Genomic DNA, 21,500 nt, shown 5'->3' on the forward strand with positions numbered 1-21,500 from the left:
TTTCTTTTGTTTTTCTCAGCTGGATTATCTCACTTTACCTTCCTTCAGGTTTACGGGTTTCTTTCTACTGCCAGTGAAGATCAGCTGCTGAATTGCCAATTTAAATTTTCTTTTTAATTCATTATTGCACTTTACAAATCCAGAATTTCTATTTGGTTTCTTTAAAAACAACAACACAATAAGTAAACCCAAACTCCTTTTTTCTTTATTGGTATTCTCTCTTTGGTGAGATATCACTGTCATGTCTTAAATTCTCTTTTATTCTTTAGATATGGTTTCCTTTATTTCTTTGAACATGTTTATATTCATTACAAAGTCTTTGCCTGGTAAATCCAATACCAAATCTAATACCTGGGCTTCCCCAAGAATAATTGCTATGGACTGCACACTTCATTATTTCTTTACATGTGTCATAATTTTTTGTCAAAAACTGGGTATTTTAAGTGGTGTGGTAACTCCAGTAATCACATTTCCCTCTTCCCCATCCTCAGAGGTTGTTATTGTTGCTGCTTGTTGATTGTTGTCTGTTTAGTGACTTTCCCAGATGTATTCTGCAGTCTTACTCTTTGTCAGGCAGTCACTGAAGTCTCTGCTTAATTAGCTAAGTCATCAGCTTGATGATTTGACAGATTTTCTTAAGTGATTTAAGCCAGTAGGTCTCCAACTCTTTTTCTAATGGACACTTTGTATGTTGGGACATGCCTTCTGTGGTCTGGCAGTTTACAACCCTGCCTTAGCCTTCACTTCCTACATTCACAGAACCTCAAAGTCAGGCATGGGTGAGAGCCTTCTTAGTGCTTGTCTTGTCTTTTCTGGGTATTTACATGCATTTCTACATGTGCATAGCCTTCTGGATCCCCAGGAATATGTCAGAAATTGCCAAAGTCTCTTATGGTGATCTTATTTCTAAGATTTTCCTTTTAAGTTTTTTGGCCAACCTCTTGTTTACCCCAGATGGAATCACTGGCTTGGCAACTGCAGTGTTAAACAGTTGCCACTGATTTTTTGGGACAAACTTGCTGAGGCTAGGGCTTTCCTCACCAATTGGGCTCTGAGTCAGATGAAATAAAGAGTAGCTCCATGAATGGGGCTTTTCTAGGGAGCCCAGTCAGGTCAAATAGTGAAAGTTCCCTGGGAACAGAGCTTTTGAGAGAGCTCCAAACCCATCTGCCTCCTCCAATGGCTGCTAGGCTGCTGGCTTTCAGAGCTACTGCAATTCTGAGGCTGCTGATTTCCAAGGCTACCATGAAACTGGGAAGAGGGAATAGAAAATAGAGCAAGTGAAAACACCAGAAAGCTTGTTTGCTGTTGTTATGAAGATTCAGCTCTTTTTCTTGAGTAAATGTTTCTGGGATTGTTGCAAGCCTTTGGCTAATTTCTAGAGTGCTGAGAAAGTTAATTTTGAAAATTTATGCCAGTGTTCTCATTGCTTTTATGGAGGAATGGATTTTCAGTGGTCCTTCATCCATAATTCCAAAAGTGCTTCTCAGCCTGCCTGTGTTTTTAACTGCTGTACATATTATACCTATTCTTTTTGATACCTAATGATGCCCTATTTATATTTATTGTCAGCCATGAAAGTCCACTCTTTGATTTCATTGAGAGCTGCTTGCGAAATAAACATGAAATGGTTATTTATGAAGCTGCGTCAGCAATCATCCATCTTCCTAACTGTACTGCAAGGGAGTTGGCACCTGCCGTTTCAGGTTAGTTGTGTGTTCGATAGCTGGATTTTGTTTTTATTCATATGTTTTTGTTTGAAGTTCCATAGTTCTGCAGGGTAGGTAGTAAGAATGATTTTTGAACCCCAGCTCTATTATATATACCTTTGTGTTCTGATATGTAGATGATTTATTTTTGTTGTTCTTTACTTAATTACCTTTATTTCAGAACTTACCATTTCCCTATATAAAACATTAAAAATTTTGCGCTTGGAAGACAAGTAACTTTCATGCATTCAGTTCTCTTTAAAGTTTGAAAAGCCCATTTGCTCCTTTTTTTTTTTTTTTTTTAAAGATTTTATTTATTTGACAGAGAGAGACACAGTGAGAGAGGGAGCACAAGCAGGGGAAGTGGGAGAGGGAGAAGCAGGCCTCCTGCCAAGCAGAGAGCCCGATGCAGGGCTCAATCCCAGGACCCTGGGACCATGACCCGAGCTGAAGGCAGACACTCAATGACTGAGCCACCCAGGCGCCCCCCCCATTTGCTCTTAAAACTATAAATATTGCTACCACAAATTCAGATATTAATGGGCATATTAATTCTTACAGAAAAATAAACCTTGTTTCCTATATTTAAATTTTGTATTACAGTTTTACAAAAAGTGCTTTTATTTTTGATTCATGTGAAGTTTTAATGCTATGATCTAATCTCTTTATACATATTTTGAATATAATACTTCATGTACTGTATTTTCAGATACATGCAATATGATGAAATGAGCTATATTAACAACGATCTTTTTTCTTCCTAGTTCTTCAACTTTTCTGTAGCTCTCCTAAGCCAGCTTTGAGATATGCAGCTGTGAGGACCTTGAACAAGGTAGGTGTCCCTTTGCCAACTATTGACTTATATCAGTGTTTGCTTGAGAATCATTACATGTGAAGCATTTGGCTTCCTCTCCAAGGTTAGTAGATAGGATTTTTGGGTTTCACTTCTGTAGCACCTTCCTTGTATTTGTGGCTGGAGGTGTGGCCATTTTTCCTATTCAACTAAAGATTATAATTCATTTCTGACTTTGAGCACTTTATAGCTGAGAACCACAATGTCTAGTATGATGGCCATTAGCCATGAGTGGCCATTTCCATTTAAATTAAGTAAAATTAAATAAAACTAAAAATTCAGCTCCTCCTCAGTCACTCTCACCCCACTTCATCTGCTCAGCTGTCATGTGGTTAGTGACTCTCAATATTGGACAGAGCAAAAAATATAGAACATTTCTATCACTGTAGAAAGTTCTTTTGGACAGTGCTGGTGCAATACAATGTGAGTCACATGTGTAATTTTAAATTTTATAGTAACTATGTTAAAAATTTTTCAGGCGAAATTAATTTGAATTATTTACCCTTATATCTACAAAATGTCTTATCAACATGGAATTGGTATAAAATTATTAAAGATCTATTTTACCTTGTATTTTTTCACACTAAATCTTTGACATCCAGTGCTTATTTTATGTTTAGAGCATATCTTAATTGGGACTAGCCACATTTCAAGTGCTTAATAGTCACATTTGGTTATTCGCTACCGTATTGGACATCATAGGTTTAGAGGATACAACTCAGGAACATAGAATAAATTAAATAACCATAAACATTTGAAATGAAAGTTTGGGTTTTTTTTTTTAAAGATTTTATTATTAGAGAGAGAGCACAGGTGAGAGATCACAAACAGTGGGGGAGGGGTAGAGAGAGAAGCAGACTCCCCACCAAGCAGGGAGCCTGACATGGGATTTGATCCCGGGATCCCTGGATCATGACCCGAGCTGAAGGCAGACACTTAACCAATTGAGCCACCATCAGGGCACTCTTGAAATAAAAGTTTAATGTAGTAGAAGACTTGTCATAAGGCAGTGTGTGATCTATTATAAATTAATTGTATGAACAATTGGAGGTAAGAGAAGCCATGGATAAACCTTTATAGGACAGCCAAGGAAGAACCCTTTACAGAATAACAACATGAATTGTATTTTTAAGAAGTGATATAAGGCCACGTTCTTTTATCTATAATCTTGGGGCCAGATGTGTCTCAGAATTCAGTATTCTATGAATTTTAGGAAGGCAAAATGGTGCTCTTATATTATATACTAACCCCATTGAGCCTATAGCAGTACCCTACCATTAAAAACATTAATATATTTTTATTTTTATTTTTTTTAAAGATTTTATTTATTTATTTGACAGAGTGAAATCATAAATAGGCAGAGTGGCAGGCCTTGGCGGGGGGAGCAGGCTCCCCACTGAGCAGAGAGCCCGATGCGGGGCTCCATCCCAGGACCCTGGGATCATGACTGAGCTGAAGGCAGAGGCAAACCCACTGAGCCACCCAGGCGCCCCTCTTTTTTAAAGATTTAGTAGTATTTCTGTGCTGTACATAGGACTGTCCTCACTATGTAGAATAAATTCATATTTAGCTCATTTTACATTAGTTTGGGTCACATTTTCCTGTTAAATGAATTTTGATGCTAATACTTCGCTGAGTTTTCAGATTTTTAAAATTGTGGGTAAAGGATTCTATACCAATATTGAGATGGAGAGGTGAACATTTTGACAAAAACAAAGAAGCAGGAGAATGACAGACATGTTTCAGTGAGTGTGAGCAGTCCAGTTTAACTGGAGTTTGCTCAAATACAGAAATGTTTTCGAAGTGCTAAGATATTAATAGTCTTTGAGCCGCGTTTACCACGGTAGGTCCTGTTCTCCGAGATCCTTACATCTAGGGGAATAGATACCCATGGACACACGTACTATAAAGAGAAATGGGCCAACTGTAGCACAGCACAGACTGTGATATTGTTATAAAGATTATAGAAACCTAGGAGAAAGTGCTGTTATGCTGTGACTCTGGCAGCTAATCCTTTATCAGATGATGTATCATACCTTATTAGTTGGAAATATTCTTCTTAAAACAATTACTTTTGACCTATTTTGTCCCATTTAGATTTTTAAAAGCTGCTTACGTTAATTAAAATTTCTGTTTTCCTCTTCCTTTGTTTTTGAATGTTCCTGTCTTCTTCAGTAGCAGTTTGCTTATTACTTTATTTTTCTTGCCCTTCCACAAGGTGGCAATGAAGCACCCCTCTGCTGTTACTGCCTGCAATCTGGACTTAGAAAACTTGATCACAGACTCAAACAGAAGTATTGCTACTCTGGCCATCACTACCCTCCTCAAAACAGGGAGTGAGAGTAGTGTGGACAGGCTCATGAAGCAGATATCTTCTTTTGTGTCTGAAATCTCAGATGAGTTCAAGGTAAAAGTTTAAATATGATCATGTTTCTCCCAGTCTCTGGCTTGCCTTTTTCTTAACAGTATCTTTGGATGAGCAAAAGTGTTAAATTGTTATGAGGTCTAATTTATTAATTTCTTTCACTGTTATATTGCCTTTGTCTACCTCCAGGCTTTAAAGATATTTTCTTATGTTTTCTAAATGTTTTATGGGTTCAGCTTTTACATTTTGGTCTGTGATCCAATTTGAATTAGATATTTATGTATTGTGTGTGATAAGTTCAAGGTTTTTTCCCCACACTAATATCTAGTCATTCCAGCATAATGTATTGAAAACATCTTCTTTTCCCCCCATTGGAGTGCTTTGGCATCTTTGTCTGAAAAGCAGATAACTATATAATAGTAGGTGTATTCTTGTTTCCTTATCATATTCTGTTGATCTGTTTGTCAGTCCTATGCCAGTACCATACTGTATTGATTAATGTAGCTTTCTGGTACCTTTTAAATGTAAAGCAGTGTGGTCTTCCAACTTTGTCCTTTTTTTACTATTTTACGTCCTTATATTTCCATATAAAATTTAGGATCAGCTTATAATTTCCATAAAATAAAGTCAGCTAGAATTATGATTGGGGTTATGTCGAATCTGTAAATAAATCTGGGGGGAACTGACATCATTGCAGTATTCTTCCAGTTCATGAATATGGTATACCTCTCCCTTTATTTAGGTCTTCTTTAATTTCTCTGAGCAATGCTTTATAGCATTTACTCTATTGATCTTGCACATCTTTTGTTAAATTTATATCTAAATACTTTGTGCCTTTATATCCTATTGAAATTTCTATTTTATTGTTTGCTAATGGTATATGAAAATACTTTTTTTTTTTTTTTTTGCTTTCTCATAACTTGGTATCCTTGCTAAATACCCCTATTGGTTCCAGTAGTTGTTACACATTTGTTAAGATTGTCTGTATAAATAATCGTATTATCTATGAATAGAGACAGTTTTGCTTCTTCATTTCCAATCTAAATGCCTTCCCTTTCTTTTCTTTTCTTTTTTTTTTTTTCTTATTAAAATATCTAGGACTTCCACTATAGTGTTGAATAGAACTGGTGAGAATGTGTCAGAGATGATCAAAAGAATAATAAAATAAATTTCAGTTAAAAAAGTAAAGTAGAAAAATTTTGTTATTTCTCTTTTTTTCTCAATCAAGTATAACTGGCTCTATTTATTCTTTTCTACTATATATCTAGATTATTTCTTTCTTTTTTTTTTTTTTTTTAAGAGTACACAGGAGCAGTGGGGTCAGGGGAGAGAATTTTAAGCAGGCTATACACTCAGTGCAAAGCCTGATGCAGGGCTCGATCTCAGGACTCTGAGATCATGACCCGATCCAAAGTAAAGAGTCAGATGTTTTAACTGATTGAGTCACCCAGATACTCTTATATCTAGACTTTTAAAAAACAAACTTAGCCTATATATTCAAGTAGACATTTTGAATCTTGGGGAACCTTAGGAGTTTATGAAGGTCATTGTGTGGTACAGCTTACTGAATGAATCTTCTATGCTTAGGTATTTATAGAGTTTTCAGTATTTTGCAATTACAAATAATGCTGCAACAGATAATCTGGTGCATACGTTTTCTTAAAATGTTGAAGGTATATCTCAGGGTCAGTTTCTAGAAGTTCATATGCTAGGCTGAAGGGTAAATCAATATGTAGTCTGTTTGTAGAGAATGCTAAATTCCACCAGCACATAAAAGAGTGCCAGTTTCCCTGTGGTCTCACCAGTATAGTATATTGTGTGTTGAAGTTTTGCCAGCCTGACGGGTGAGAAAGTGATCTTGGTGTAGTTTTAATGAATTTTTCCTCCTATGAGGGAAGTTAAACATATTTTTACATTTTTAAAGGTCATCTAATATTTCTTTTCAAATATCATTTTTTCATCTCTTTTCTCCATTTCCTATAGGAATTTTGGTCTTTTGTTTCCTCAGTTATTTCAAGTTTCTTGTATGTTAGGGATATTAGTTCCTTATATATGAAATATGTTATGATATTTTCTCCCAGTTTGTCCTTTGTCTTTTGACTTTTCTTATGATGTCTTCTGTTGTGCAGAAGTTTGTTCTTTTTATGTAGTAAGATTTGTCAATCTTGTTGCATTTGACATTTGGGTAATAGAAAGCTTTCCCTTCAAGGGCGCCTGAGTGGCTCAGTTGGCTAAACGTCCAGCTTTTGATTTGTGCTCAGGTCATGATCTTAGATCTTAGATCAAGCCCCATACAGAGCTCCATGCTGGGGGTTTTCTCTCTCCCTCTGCCCTTCCCCTGACTCCAAAAAAAAAAAAAAAAGGAAAGAAAGCTTTCCCTTCAGATTTTAGAATATGATTGAGTGGATAGGGATTCACCTATGATTTCTTCCAGTGGGTGCATAGTTCCATGTTTTCATTTAGATTTCTGATACATTGGATTTTATTATCATATATGAAAAATGGAGCTTATCTTACCATTTTCTTATCATTTTCAGTGATTATCCAGCCCCCACCCATTTATTTAAAAGACTGTCTTTGCCCCAGTGATTTGAGATACCACCTTTATTATCTGCTGAAGTTCCATATATATGTGGGTCTGTTCCTGGGCTTCCTATTCTGTTCTGTTGTTCATTTACTCATATATCAGTATCACACACTATTTTAAATATACACACTTTGTAGGGCATATTAATATCTTTCAGCCCCCTCACATGACTATTTTTATTGTTTCCAGGACTATTCTTCCATGTTTTTTTTTCCTTCATAAATTTTAGTATCAACTTGTCTAGCTTCATGAAAGATCTCATCATTGGCATTCTTACTGGGATCGCATCAAGATAGCTTGATGATGTTGGAGAGATCCTGTCCAAGAACAAGGGATATCTTAATTTGTTCAAATCTACGGTTTTGCCTTTCAAAAATATTTTATAATATTTTTGTTAGTTTTGAATGCTTTCAAAATGCTTTTCTTATTTTCTCTTGTTTGTTGCTGTTAGAAACCATTGTATCTATTTTATCTTCTAACTAGTTATGCATGTATATGTTCCCTTTGTATAGTGCACGTTCTCTTCCAGCCTTAGAAGATACAGTGTCTCCCTCTAAAAGTAAAGGGCAGGTTTCCACACAGCCCTACAATATACAGCTAGTGCACTCCCTAGAGCAAAAAGCAAGCATGCTCACTGTCCAGGATAATAAAGACGTTTCTCTTCAGCACAAAGGTCCCGCAGGCTTACTACCCTCTTGAAAATATTTGAGTTCCATGCCTCAGGATTTTTCTGTAATGAGAGCTACTGTGGCCCTTTTGACATTGTCCTCTGAGGAAACTGGCCCCCAAATGCTGATGCTCTAGCTATGCTGTATTTAATTGTCCTCCTGATCCAGAGGTCTTGTTTTCTCTACCACAATCCATGAAATTTGTGACAGACTAACTTGTTAGCTTGGAAGTAGGGGAAAATCTCATACCCTTCTCACTTCTTGACAGTGGTCTTCAAAGTTGTGGTAAAATTTTTCTAGAAACCATTTTGTGAAGTGGTTCCCAGGTAATTTTCTATTTGTTCTATGGAAATTGGCCTATTTATGCTTTTTTAAAAAAAATCTGTTTATTTTAGAGAAGAGAGCAGGAGCGCAAGTGTGCAGGGGGAAGGGACAGAGGGAGAGAGAGCGAGAGAGAATCTCAAGTAGACTCCCGAGCTGAACACCGAGCCCGATGCTGGACTTGATCTCATGACTGAGCTTATGGCCTGAGCCCAAACCAAGAGTCAGATGCTTAACCAACTGAACCACCCAGACGCCCCTCTTTTGCTTTTTATCTTTACTCTTCACTTTTTAAAAATTTTATGTGATTATTGGCTTAGAGCAAAGGAATGGGGTCTCTTGAATGAACTTCATTTTTACATTGTTTTTTATTTTCCTGGGAGGTCTCCTTGCCTGTCTTTCATGAAGAACCACTCCAGAAAAGTGCTGCGCCACCTTAGCTTGCAATAAATAAGAGGGAAAGTATGCCTCGTAGCTCAAGGTGTGAAGATGAACGTCCTTTCTGTGTTTGTTTCTCCACAGGTGGTGGTTGTGCAGGCAATTAGTGCTCTCTGTCAGAAATACCCTCGAAAGCACAGTGTCATGATGACTTTCCTCTCCAACATGCTCCGAGATGATGTAGGTAGACATGTTTTCATCACAGGAAGTTGCTGTCTTAAATTTTTATGATTCCCGTGAAATATCAGACAGTATTTAAAACAGCTCTGTCCCCTTGGCATGCCTGCAGAATGGTATGCGTAATTCTGCTTGCTGTTTTATCATTACTAAACATGCTGTTGTTTTAGTTTTCTCACTTGGAGAGAGGAAAAAAAACCCACTTTTGTTTCTTTCAGAAGGGAAAGGAAATGAAATTTGACTATTAGAAGCTTGAGCCTGGGAGTAGAAGCATTTCTCCAAAAAGCATCCTCAGAATGAATGGCGATTTTCTCTTTTGCCAGGGAGGCTTTGAATATAAGCGGGCCATTGTGGACTGCATAATCAGCATTGTGGAGGAGAACCCCGAGGGTAAAGAAGCAGGTCTAGCCCACCTTTGTGAATTCATTGAGGACTGTGAACACACTGTTCTGGCTACTAAGATTCTACACTTGCTGGGCAAAGAGGGCCCCAGAACGCCTGTCCCCTCCAAGTATATCCGCTTTATTTTTAATAGGGTCGTACTGGAGAATGAGGCTGTCAGAGCTGGTGAGTCACTGGAACCCTGATACCGATGTACCTGCTCATCTGTGGAAATGCTTGTTAACTCGGGGGTGGCGAGGACATTGGGAAATGAAGTTGCGACATCTGTTCGATGGTAGGATCTTGGAGCACGCTTAGGCCAGGCACACTGCTCTTCGTCCGCACTCCGGTTTCCACCCCGATTTCTGCTTTACCTTAGAGACAGACGACCCTTGACTTTCAGTACGATGGGAACACAGTGGTGGCAGCATGGTTTTTTTTTTTTTTTCAGAGTTAGAGTTACTCACACTGTCGATATGAACATCTATGAATTGTGTGTGTGTGTGTATTTAAGTGACTTTTTACACAAGTGGTAGAAAATTATTTTGCTTCTCCTTCCTCCCCTTAGCCTACAAACAGGCAAAAATCTCTCCTGTTAAAAATACAAACCCACCTCTGATGCGTTGTTTCTTACTAGCTCACTGACTAGACCTCCCCTGTCAGGCAAACTCGAAGCAGCAGTTATTAGCTGCCTCCATGAATTTATTCTCCATTTTTTCTTCAATTCACTATAATCTAGCTCTCTCCCTTAAAAGCCCTCTGAAGCTACTATTTTAGAAAACTTACTTAGAAGCTCGTTGGGAAAGCAAGTCAGTCACTGACGTTCTTACCTTTGTTCACCTCTCACTTAGCCTGACGGACTCTTGACTAAACACATCTTGAACGCTCTCTCCCTGTGGTGTCCACAGTAGCCCGCCCCTTCCATCTCTCCCTGTCTGATTTATAGGGCCCCTCTTTCATTCCATAAATACTTAGTTTTCCTTGGGGGCCTGTCATACAACACATGCTATCTTCCTGGGGGGCGTCTTCAGCCCCCCACCAGGGCGCGGGGACACCGCCATCCCGCATCTCTTTCCTGAATCCGCATGTCCATGGTCTCCGGCACTTCGGGTTCAACCCAAAGGCAAATCCTCACCTTTACCATCCACTCCGCAGTGAAGACGGAAGCCCCTGCTGCTGTTTCAGAGCCCCCTCTGCCTGCTGACAGGATTCTCTCAGTCCCGCTGTGGGCTCCCCTCCGCTTCAGAGAATTCTGAGGCGCACGCTTGCCTGGTCTGCTCCAGCGCAGAGCCTCTGCCTCAGCCTCACTCGGCTGTGTCCGTTCCAGGGTTGGACCCCTTCTCTCTGCCCCCTCGTGCTCCTCTCCTGCCCCTCTCCTGCCTTGGCCCCCTGGCGAGCACTGCTTGGCCTCCCCGTGTTAGCGCAGCCAGCACGGCTCAGCCCCTTGTCTTCCTTCTCCAAGCAGTTCCGAGTCCCTTCCTCTGTTCTCACACGGCATCCTGGGGGTCGCTGTCCCGGGGCTTCCTCTGGTCCCCTGTCCTTATCTCTTCCCTCACTTGTCTTCCCCACTGGAGTACAACTCTCGGAGCTCAGGAACCATGGCTTTTCTCTTTCCACCTCCAGCACCTAGCTCAGTTCCTGACACAAGTTAGGTGGGCCATAAATCTTGACTAAACGAAGTGAATTTGATAATAGAGTTTCTTATTATGCTTGGGGCTGGCTGTTTGAGTTAGAGCTGAATTACCTCCCTGTGGAATACGAGGGGTTGTGGTCAGAGTGGAGGAGAGCTCCCGTAAGAAATATATATGATTCTTTTTCCTCAGTGCATGGAGAATTTTCCTACTCATAGCTCTCTTGGGCCTGCAGATTTCTAGTTATGCTTATTACATGGAGCAAAGAAATAAAATCAAGAAACACACACTCATTTTTTTGGAATGACTATTGCTTAACCTTTGAAAAACCAATAAAGCACTTACGTTGTTTTATTTTATGCTTCATTATAGCTGCTGTGAGTGCTTTGGCTAAATTTGGGGCTCAAAATGAGAATCTTCTCCCAAGTATCCTAGTACTCTTACAAAGGTAAGTAAGACAATGTCTTTTTTCTTTGAAGAACACCATATGGCTGAATAGAGACTTCCTCATATCAAGTGCTTTGTGAGGCTTGAGAGTAGAATTGATGGAATAAGTCAAGGGCAAACGGCATTTCCATTACCTTTTCTAGTAATCTTGTGTGTGCTGTGTACGCCTTAATTTTGACTTTGAATTTCTGTTGTGTGAGTTTGAGGAAGTAATCTGAATGCGTGTGCCTCAATTTGCATAATAGGGGCCAACTTCAAAGTGATGCACTGTGGAGAGTTGAAAAATCAGCTTTTCATGGTTTCCATGACTCCCTATTTGATGAGGAAAAGACCTGCTTTCACAAATATACTGTGATTACATCTTATAATCGAAGCAGAAAAATTACAAGCCAGAGGCTGGCTGGTTTCACTAAAACAAATTGCCATTTGAGTAGTAACACTGCCTGGATTCTGAATGCTTGTTAGGATCCTTGGAAAGCAGAATATTCCTGTCTTGTAATTATAAAGAAGTCGAAGTCTGCCAGGGTCGTGTGGTTGCATATTCGAGAATAGAGGCCAAACTGCTAGTTCACGTTGTCGTAGCCTTCCTGATTATTCTAACGCTTACTTGCGTAGTGCTTCTGGTTCGTAAGGACCCTGTTTCTTTACCAATCTCAAACAGTCTCCAAAATTCATGGGGATTGTAAGATCCACCGTTGGCCATCGTGGACCTCTTTTATAAAGGGGGTAGCAGAGGGCCTCAACGGTGCCCTTCCAGGGTGGTGGTAAAGAAGGCGATTAGAAGTTGCTAGGGTGCTGTGACATGCCCCTTCTGTGTCCCCGGACAGGTGTATGATGGACACGGACGATGAGGTTCGGGACAGGGCTACTTTCTACCTGAATGTGCTGCAGCAGAGGCAGATGGCGCTGAATGCTACGTACATTTTCAACGGTCAGTGAGAGCCAGGGATGGAGACAAACACACTTTTATGCCCCAGATGGGGTCTTGGAAGCGTTATTCGCATACAAACTGACTTCATTAGGCAAAATGCTTGATTTTTTTGTCTTTGAATGCGCTTCCATTTTTAGGGGAACCTCAAGTATATAAGGGCCCAAAGAACATGGCTTGTTCCCGGTTCTCTTTAAGCTCCGTCTTGGTTGGGTTTGCCTTTTTTTCTTATGTTAGGATTACTCCCACGTGGCTAAGTTGCTTTCTTTTCCGGAAGGTACTTCTAATCTGTTGGAAATTTTTATACTCTGCTCCCATGCTCCCTTGGGCAAAATTATAAGGCAGTTTTATAAAATAGCTTCATTTTGAATGACTTCAGCTGTAAAGTCTGTGGTCTTACTCTTCTCTCTCATCAGAAAGCTTCGGTTAATATTACAAATCTGGGCCTGTCCGGATACTGGGATTGTGATAATGCCAAGATTTCTGTTTCATAGGCCTCACGGTCTCGGTGCCAGGGCTAGAGAAGGCCCTTCACCGGTACACACTGGAGCCTTCAGAGAAACCCTTTGACATGAAGTCTATTCCTCTTGCCGTGGCCCCTGTCTTTGAGCAGAAAGCAGGTAATGGGAACACTTAACTCAGTTTTTCTGTGTGTAAGTAGTTTCATACCCATTGAATACACTGTTAATACATTTTTCTCAAATACTTCTTTTGTTTAATTGTCACTTCTAAATCTTATGGCACTACGATAGGCTTATTTTCTTAATTAGGGATTTAAATAGTCTTTCCTGGGGCACCTGTGTGCCTCAGTCAGTTGAGCATATGACTCTTGGTTTTGGCTCAGGTCATGATCTCACGATCATGAGATCAAGCCCCACATTGGCTCTGCACTTGGGGTGGGGGGAGGGGAGTCTGCTTGAAAGATTCCCTCTGCCCCTCCCTGCACTTGCATGTACATGTGCACTCACACTCTCTCTCAAATAAATAAATCTTAAGAAAAAAAATTAAAAGTTTCCCTTGGTTTTCACATAGACTAGGAAGCCTGACCCAGACTGAGTGTTTTCTTCTTTTAATGCTGACTGTTACAGCATTTGAAGTTAGTGGGTCTCAGAACAGTGATTGTGCTGTTACCTCCTAGTTTTATTTTTTTCTGAAATTGGTAAAGTCTTAGTTAATTTTGCTATTGGAGATTTGTTGTGAAAGAATATATAGGACAGGATCCTGAAAAGTATTCTCAAAGAATATCTAACTTTAAAACTCTTAACACCAACACCACCACCACCACCACTAACAACAACAACAACAAAAGGAAGGAAGGAAAGTGTTTAGTGGCTCAAACTGAGGATGAAAGATATTATCCTAACCTTCAAAACTTTCAGTATTTCTATTGATATTATACCAATAATTTTTCCTGTTTGAATCATGAGATTTGTTTTATAAATCATTCCTCCTTTTAAGAATAATTTTTTTCCCCATCCTGGTCCATTTAAAGCAAATTCTGCATTTTGGGGGCCACTTTATTTCACAAAATACATTCACTAAATACACTTTAAGTTGAACTTCTCCCTAAAAACGGTGACAAAGAGTCTACCGGTATGATTTAGGAATAGCTCTTTATGTATCTGCTAGAAGTTTCTGCCCGCTTTTCTTTCTGTCTTCATTTTTAGCGTGATAGTGGGAGGGACACTCACTTGATTGCTCATATCTGTCTTTGTAGAAATTACACTTGTGGCCACCAAGCCAGAGAAGTTGGCTCCTTCCAGGCAAGACATTTTCCAAGGTATGTTGATTTGATGTGTAGAAGTAATAGTCTTGCATCCTAGGCACTGTAAATATAATGAAGTCTCCACTACTTTTATTCAAAGTGATTAATTGTTAATGCAGGAAATCTTTATATGACTGAGTATCTATTGTTCCAAGTGACAGTTGCTGGGGCTACCTGGAACCCACGGTAATTCCCACCTGCTAACTTACTAACTGGGAATATTGTCCTTACTCTGTATCTTGGTTAACAGGGAACTCAAATTCTACAAAATTAGGAATTTAATTTCTTTTTTTTTCCCCCTTGTACTAATTCAGTATATAAACTCTCTTAGAAGATTATTTCACTAAAGCTTAGGGACATAGTTGAGCCTTCCACTGTGACTAAAACAGTGGAAACTTAAAACATTTTAGGCACCCAGAGTAATGTCTTTTCCTCTCTCCTGTTGCTTTCTTCCTTCTCATCTTTTTTCTCAAAAGAACAATTGGCTGCCATTCCCGAGTTTATGGATCTGGGACCCTTGTTCAAGTCTTCTGAGCCCATTCAACTTACAGAAGCAGAGACGGAATATTTTGTTCGTTGTATCAAGCACATGTTTACCAACCACATCGTGTTCCAGGTGAGGAAAGTACCACCACCGGCTCCCATAGCATCTCCAGGAGCTCAGAGAGCAGTGTTGATTCCCCTTCAGTTTATGATTCTAGCTGCTTTCTACTGAGGAGAGGAACTTGGCCTCATTTCTGGGGTGTTCCCTAACTCCATAGCTATAGAAATGCCTTCATATGATGGTTAAAATGTTAAAGGACATAAAAGTGAAATGTGTGAATAAGTCAGAAAATATCATGTACAACCTATTCAAAAACAATCATCATTTAACATCAGGGCAACGTAAGTGGGTTCTTCAAGAACTTGGGTTTTGGTTTGATTCTTAGCTACCAGACTTCCACCATCTCGTTTGGTAGAACTCAATCTCAGGAAAGAGAAGGAACTGATAAATAAAAGAAACAAAAGGAACTCAAGGCAACCACTATTGCCTCAATAAAAATCTTAGGAGGAGATGTGCAGGATAGTTGAGGGAGGTAAATGCTAGTGGGTTCCAGAACGGAGTTGTGGGTCATGGGTGGGAAGGACCAACATTCTAGGAAGGAGTTGTGCACCTTCGTCACTTCTCTGTCTGCTGACTTTTCAGTTTGACTGCACCAATACCCTAAACGACCAGCTGCTGGAGAAGGTGACCGTCCAGGTAGAGCCGTCGGATTCCTACGAGGTGCTGTGTTGCATCCCAGCCCCTAGCCTCGCTTACAATCAGCCGGGAATATGTTACACTCTGGTTCGCCTGCCTGATGATGACTCAACCACAGGTACTAACCCCCAGGAGGGAAGAGAGAGGAGTAGGAATGCATTACAACTTGAGCTCTTAAATGTCTGGGCAAATGCGTGGGGTTCGGGAACAGGGTTCTTTTCCAGAGTGAAATATAATGATAATGACGGTGTATTTATATTTATAAAACTCATTAGTGCTGCAGAAATAACTGGTTTTGTAACTAAGTCTCTGAGTAGTATTCACTTGATGTTTAATGTTAAACACTGAATATATACAGTGGTAGCTCAACAAGGAATTCCTGCTTCCTGGTGGAACAGTGTAGCCATTGAAGAGGGTTCACATTCCTGATGTCTCCTGTGAAGGATCATGGTCTCCTCCTCCTTGATGTTTGTTTCTGGGGCAGCCTAAGGACTTTGTATCTAGTAGGTCCATGACATTTTAAAACAATTGCTTCTGGGGTCCTGTAGTGCAAGGCTGGTGGCTGAGAGTATATCCCATCCTAATGAGTGGCTGAGCCAACTTCTGTGTTCCCACATTTGAGAAGGGCGATCTAATTCTCTCCTTGACCCACGTGCAGTCTTGAGAGGGGTGGGGAGGCCTATGAAGGAAGACCAACTGCTAGGGCCAGCAGTGTCTACAAACTGGGGGTTTGGGGTCTTGTGACCAACCTCCTGTGAATGTCAAGTATTTATTGTACGTGATTTCTTTTCCCATTTTCCCGCCTGGATTCTTCTCTTCCCACATTCACTCCACTTCTCGACACTGTTACCCAGTTTTTACAGAAATAAACACACATATCACATCTATGTTTTAAACCATTTTTATTACTAGTACAGGAAAAAAACAATTTTTACTACTAGTACACAAAAAAGCAATTTTTAACTACTAGTACACAAAAAAACAATTTTTACTACTAGTACACAAAAAAACAATTTTTACTACTAGTACACGAAGAAACATTTTTACTACTGGTACAGGAGAAAACAGAAGTTAACAAAATTCACAAATACTGGGGAAAGAAGTTACAGAGTTACAAGAAATTGTAAAAGTACTAGTAAATAGTTATCCCTGGTCATCATTCAGTTCTGTCTGGGGCTTAACCTGCCTTCTCTTAGCTCCTCTCCCAACTCCCTTTTTAGTTGTTGGTTCTGGGAGCCCCTGCCCAATCTCTTCTGTGTTGGACGATAGACCAGGCTACTCTCTCTAGCACGAGGTAGATTCGAGTTGGCACCATTGCTGGGTCTGAATCCCAGGTGGTTCCTTCTGGCCCTCGGCGGACCTGCTGTTCTCTTCTGCAGCCACTCGGGATCTCTAACCCCCTGGGTAGGAAGGCACTTTCCTCTCTGGCCTCCGGTATTTCTCCTTCAAGCATCAAGCCATCTGACTTTGACTTTTAATCACCTTCTTTATCCCTTTATGCAGTTTCTCTAGCTCCAGCCCCTTTTGGCTTCACTTGCTCTCCTGGTCGTTTCCCTCTGACATTCATCTAAAGGATGTCCATGAGCCACTAATGAAGCTGGCCGTACTCTGAAGTCAAGCCAGTTTTATTCACCCTTGTTCTAAACCAGTATCGGGGCCCAGTCTTAACATGGCCCTGTGGCTTCCACCATCATCCTGGGAAACTGGGAAACGGTGTTTTATCTTTTTTTTTTCTTTTTTCCAATAGCCCCCTCTCCTTTTTTCAGAATTCCTCCCCTTATTGCACTTCTAAGGTTTCTCCTTTTTTTAAGGGATGCCATTACTTTGCAATTTAATTTTAAAGGGAAGTGAAATGTCGAACTCACTGAAGAATCCAACTCTTCCCAACTGAGAATACTAGCTCCTTCCATTTCCCCAGGCTCACTTGGATAGTCGACAACTCAGGTGCCTCACACTCCAGGGAGTGGTCTTCACAGAATACAAGAAATACAAGTTTACAATATCAAAATACAGAAAACAACAATATCGAAATTACAGAAATTACATTGTACAGGAGAAAACAACCACAACAATAAGAGAAAACATTTCTACCAAGAAAAGAAGCATAGGGAAGGCTTTCTCACCCCTCCTTTCTAAAGAGTTAATTTATTTTTAAAGCGTAGATCTTACAAATTAGCCCAGAGGTTTCAACCTTTGGTCTGCTGGCTGTGGACTCTTTTGCTTGATGGTTTGTTAGTATTTTATTTATAAAAATTTGGCACTTGGAGAATTTTTTTTGTTTCCTATTAAACTTTTCAAGGGGTTTGCTGATTGGTGTTAAACTCTTATTTAGAGTAACTCTTGTCCTTGCATCTTGGAGAAAAGAAATGGAATTTTGTCTCAACACTTGGACCTTTAAAACTTAATTGTTAGTAGTCAATTTATATTTGACCCATCACATGCCTGCGTAAAACAAAACTCCTTTCTATTCTTTAGTTTGGTCAGAAATTCGCACATTTTTAATCAATGGCCAATTCAGAGTCTTTGCTGTGCAAAGAACAGAAGTGAAATACCAGGGCATAGATGGTAATAAGAGTCTTCTTATCCCCCCCGCCCCCCCGCCATTTTGCATTTTCCCCACCGCAAATACTATGAATTTTTCCAATCACCTGAAGATCTATACATCACTTCTACTAATTGCAAAAAGTTTATTTTTCACACAACCACAGAAGAGAAAAAGAAAAAAAGAAATTACACAGATCGCGATTTCTATCAACTCGAAAACTGTATAGCATAATAGAAAGACAGAGATAGATAGATTTTTGGGAGATAGATTGGGATCTGGATTTTGACTGCTACATATGGACTGGGTAACTTAGACAGATTATTAATTCTCTGTAAACCTTTTAGGACTGTTACAAAGATGAAATGAAATTCATAAGATGATTAGCATGGTACCAGACACACAGTAAATACTCAATAAATGGAAGTTGTTATTGCTTCATCTGGAACTACCCACTTCCTCTCTTTCTTCTTTCAAGTCTATCACAGTTCACAAGGACACACACCCTCCAACCTCCAGAGAGCTATCCTAGCACTTACCCTGATCTTTGCTGTATCTTGAGCTTTTCTCTCTCCCCCCTTACTATATATGTGTACAAAACATCTAAACCCCATCTGACAAGATTTACCTAAACCCAACCCCAAGATGGTCCCATAAGTCCTTCCCTCAGATTGTGGGCAGTGTGGGGAAAGTTATCGGTATCACAGATCTCAATTCTGTGAGTCCTACTGGTCATCTTCTGTCCTCCAGCTGTTCCTCCTTTATGCCAAAATGCTTAGAAAAGCCTTCAAGGCAGCCTTCTTTCTTAGCGTCCTCTCCCATCCAGCAACTTTCTTTCCCCTGAGGCTTTACTGCACTCAGATGACGTGTGCGACATCCTACAAGCCTTTTCCTCTCGCTGACCCCCTGCCTGTTGAGCTTTTTGTCCCACTCCCTGTTCCGAATCACTGTGACCCCTCTGTTTGCATTATGGGACCATCCGGCCTTAGTGTATCACACTTCCCATCTCAGACGTCTTCACCGCATTTAAATGACTCACTTAAAAAGTCTGCAGTGGAAAGTATCCATCCCAAGATCCGGCTGAACCGCACACGTGTAGGCGCCTCGCCCTCTGTCACCAGGGACACTGTGACAATTCCTAACTCCTCTCTGCTGCTGGGCTTGACTTCCTGCCAACATGTCCTTGAAACCCATCCTCACTTGAGCTACTGCAGGATTCCGACAGGCTCCGAACCACCCTCTCCCCCAACCCGGCCATGCTCCAGCCCCCTGCCGGTCTGTAGTCTCCATTCCATGGTCTGCTGTTCGATATTAATCATATTAGCTCCCGACACACTGGATGAGCAGCTTCACTTAACTGAAATACATCTCAGAGTTTCTCACTTTTACCTACCTACAGCCACTCACTGGAATCCTTCTTCATGACCCTTCATGAAACTCTGCATCCTTCAAGCTAGGCACATATCCCAGTTTCTTATTCAAATACTAAAAAAGTAGGACAGGTAGAACATTAGTATTCAACCACCACTTCCTCTGCCTCCGTTACCAGAGTGGGCAGCAGTCTGGCCAGTATTCCTCCAGTCTGACCCATGTTGAGATTGGCCAAGATTCCCAGTCCCCTTATCCACCTGCTCACTCATCTTGCCCCCCCATCTGGCTCCCTTCACATACACTGAAATTTCTATCATTCCCTTCTCTGTTTACTTCCTGCCTGCTTCCCGTCCTGTTATGTGTTCCCTTGTCATAGCATCACCGGCATACAAATCTTTGTCGCTGCCTTTCCTGCATGATACTGTCTCTCCAGAAGGCAACAAAAGGTGGCATATCCACTCATTTCCACTTTTCCCTTCTTTTGGCCATAGAGAAAACCCTCCGCTTGTCTGCAGCAGTCAGGCTTGGTTCCACTTGCGAGTGACTACTCTCATCACTCACAATTCCTCTCGTGACTGGCATGCGCCTTGATCTTTGGACACCAAGGAGCGTGTGAAGCACCTTCAGGCTTTACTTCATGAATTTATCTCCAGATGATACGACATTATTCTCCTGGACCTATCTACCCACTTCCATGTGATGATCTGAGAGAGTTTGCAGGCAGACACCTGTCTTCCTACAACAATTTATTTTTATAAATTTCTCCCATTTTCCTTTATCCCATTAACGGTGATCAAGTTCACAGGCAGCGCTGTGCGTCATAACCATTAGAATGTTGCTCAGTAATTGCAAGAATTAATTAGTAAGTATACTGTCAAGTTAATTTCATTTTAACCACTTCTCTTCCCGTTTTTCATCTGCTCATTTCCATTACAAAGACAGTAAATATGTAAGTAGTGTGTCACCATCAACAACGTGCATATTTTCCAGTGCTCGGAGCAATGCTTTCAGAGTCCTTTGGGCTGCCTGGGACCACCGTGCTTTCTGCTTGGCTGTCCAGCAGCTGCTCCCTCTGCAGATACTCTGCACTGTCTGCCGTCCCATCAGAGCACGTGCCTGAACATCCAACAGCACCCACTTGCTTCTATTTCCTAGCGTGCTGCTGCCTTCTGGCCTCAATACCACATAAGCCTTTCCTCCCACCCCCAGAGCTGCCCGCGTCCCCAGATGGGGAGTTCGTCACCGCACTGTTCCAACTCCCTGATGCTCTTTTATCAAACCTGAGCCCTTGAAGCCACCAGAGCTTCTCTACTCCTTGCCCTTTCTTGTCCCATATACTCCCGCGACACACCCTGCCGTGGCGGCCTGACTCCACTGTCACTCTCTTTTCCACACTGTGCGGGATCACTGTGTTCAGACACGGGCTCTGCTCCACTTCACTGCCGCCTGCCCGGCACGTGAGGGAGTCCCAGCTCTTCTCTTTGACATCTACTCCCTATTTGGCCTGCCTTCCTGCACCCTGGGTGACCAGCTTCTCCGTCCCCAGTGAGCTATACTGAGGCCCTCTGATGCTGAAATCATGCTAAACCCTCTACCTTCTCAGGGCCACCATTTGGGAGGAGGTCCTTCTCTGGGCATTTCTCTGACCTTCTGTCTTGTCACCATCCCCTGCACCGACTCGGTTGTCTACAGCATTCTAAATGGGCCGCGACCTCTCCCATCTCCTCCTCCGCTGGCCTCCCTCTTCTCCCCCACGGTCCTCAGCGGCCATGGTCTTCCTCTCGCACCAGCTTCCTCATGCCCTTGTCCCCACGTGGGGGACCCGGCTCCTGGTCTCTCCACATCCACTCCTTCTGGGCTCTGTGCCGCCCTCTCGGTATAGCGCGCTCCCCGATCCTCTCACCAGCCTCTCCCGCCCTCGCTGCCAGGCCCCATCACCTGTCCTTTGTCACTCTTGTCGCCCTGTGGACCACCTCTGCTCTCCCACACTCTCCCACCCCTGCAGACTGCTCCCCTGCCCCCTCTCCAGGGCCCCAGCTTGGCGTCTCCCCTGCACACGCGGCACAGGGACTGTCCT

General features: G+C 41.4%; 1 protein-coding gene across 1 annotated transcript in view; it reads left to right on the forward strand.

Annotated features, from left to right (window-relative positions):
- COPG2 (COPI coat complex subunit gamma 2) overlaps positions 1-21,500 on the forward strand; it is a 111,442-nt gene that overhangs the window by 56,109 nt on the left and 33,833 nt on the right. The window contains exons 10-20 of the mRNA XM_059396398.1: positions 1,573-1,706; positions 2,474-2,541; positions 4,781-4,969; positions 9,026-9,121; positions 9,442-9,685; positions 11,503-11,578; positions 12,405-12,508; positions 13,000-13,125; positions 14,223-14,285; positions 14,747-14,886; positions 15,457-15,628. Coding sequence (XP_059252381.1) covers positions 1,573-1,706; positions 2,474-2,541; positions 4,781-4,969; positions 9,026-9,121; positions 9,442-9,685; positions 11,503-11,578; positions 12,405-12,508; positions 13,000-13,125; positions 14,223-14,285; positions 14,747-14,886; positions 15,457-15,628 — 1,412 coding nt within the window. The remainder of the gene's footprint in view (positions 1-1,572; positions 1,707-2,473; positions 2,542-4,780; positions 4,970-9,025; positions 9,122-9,441; positions 9,686-11,502; positions 11,579-12,404; positions 12,509-12,999; positions 13,126-14,222; positions 14,286-14,746; positions 14,887-15,456; positions 15,629-21,500) is intronic.

Source organism: Mustela nigripes, chromosome 4, assembly GCF_022355385.1.
Source record: "Mustela nigripes isolate SB6536 chromosome 4, MUSNIG.SB6536, whole genome shotgun sequence".
Lineage (NCBI taxonomy): Eukaryota > Metazoa > Chordata > Mammalia > Carnivora > Mustelidae > Mustela > Mustela nigripes.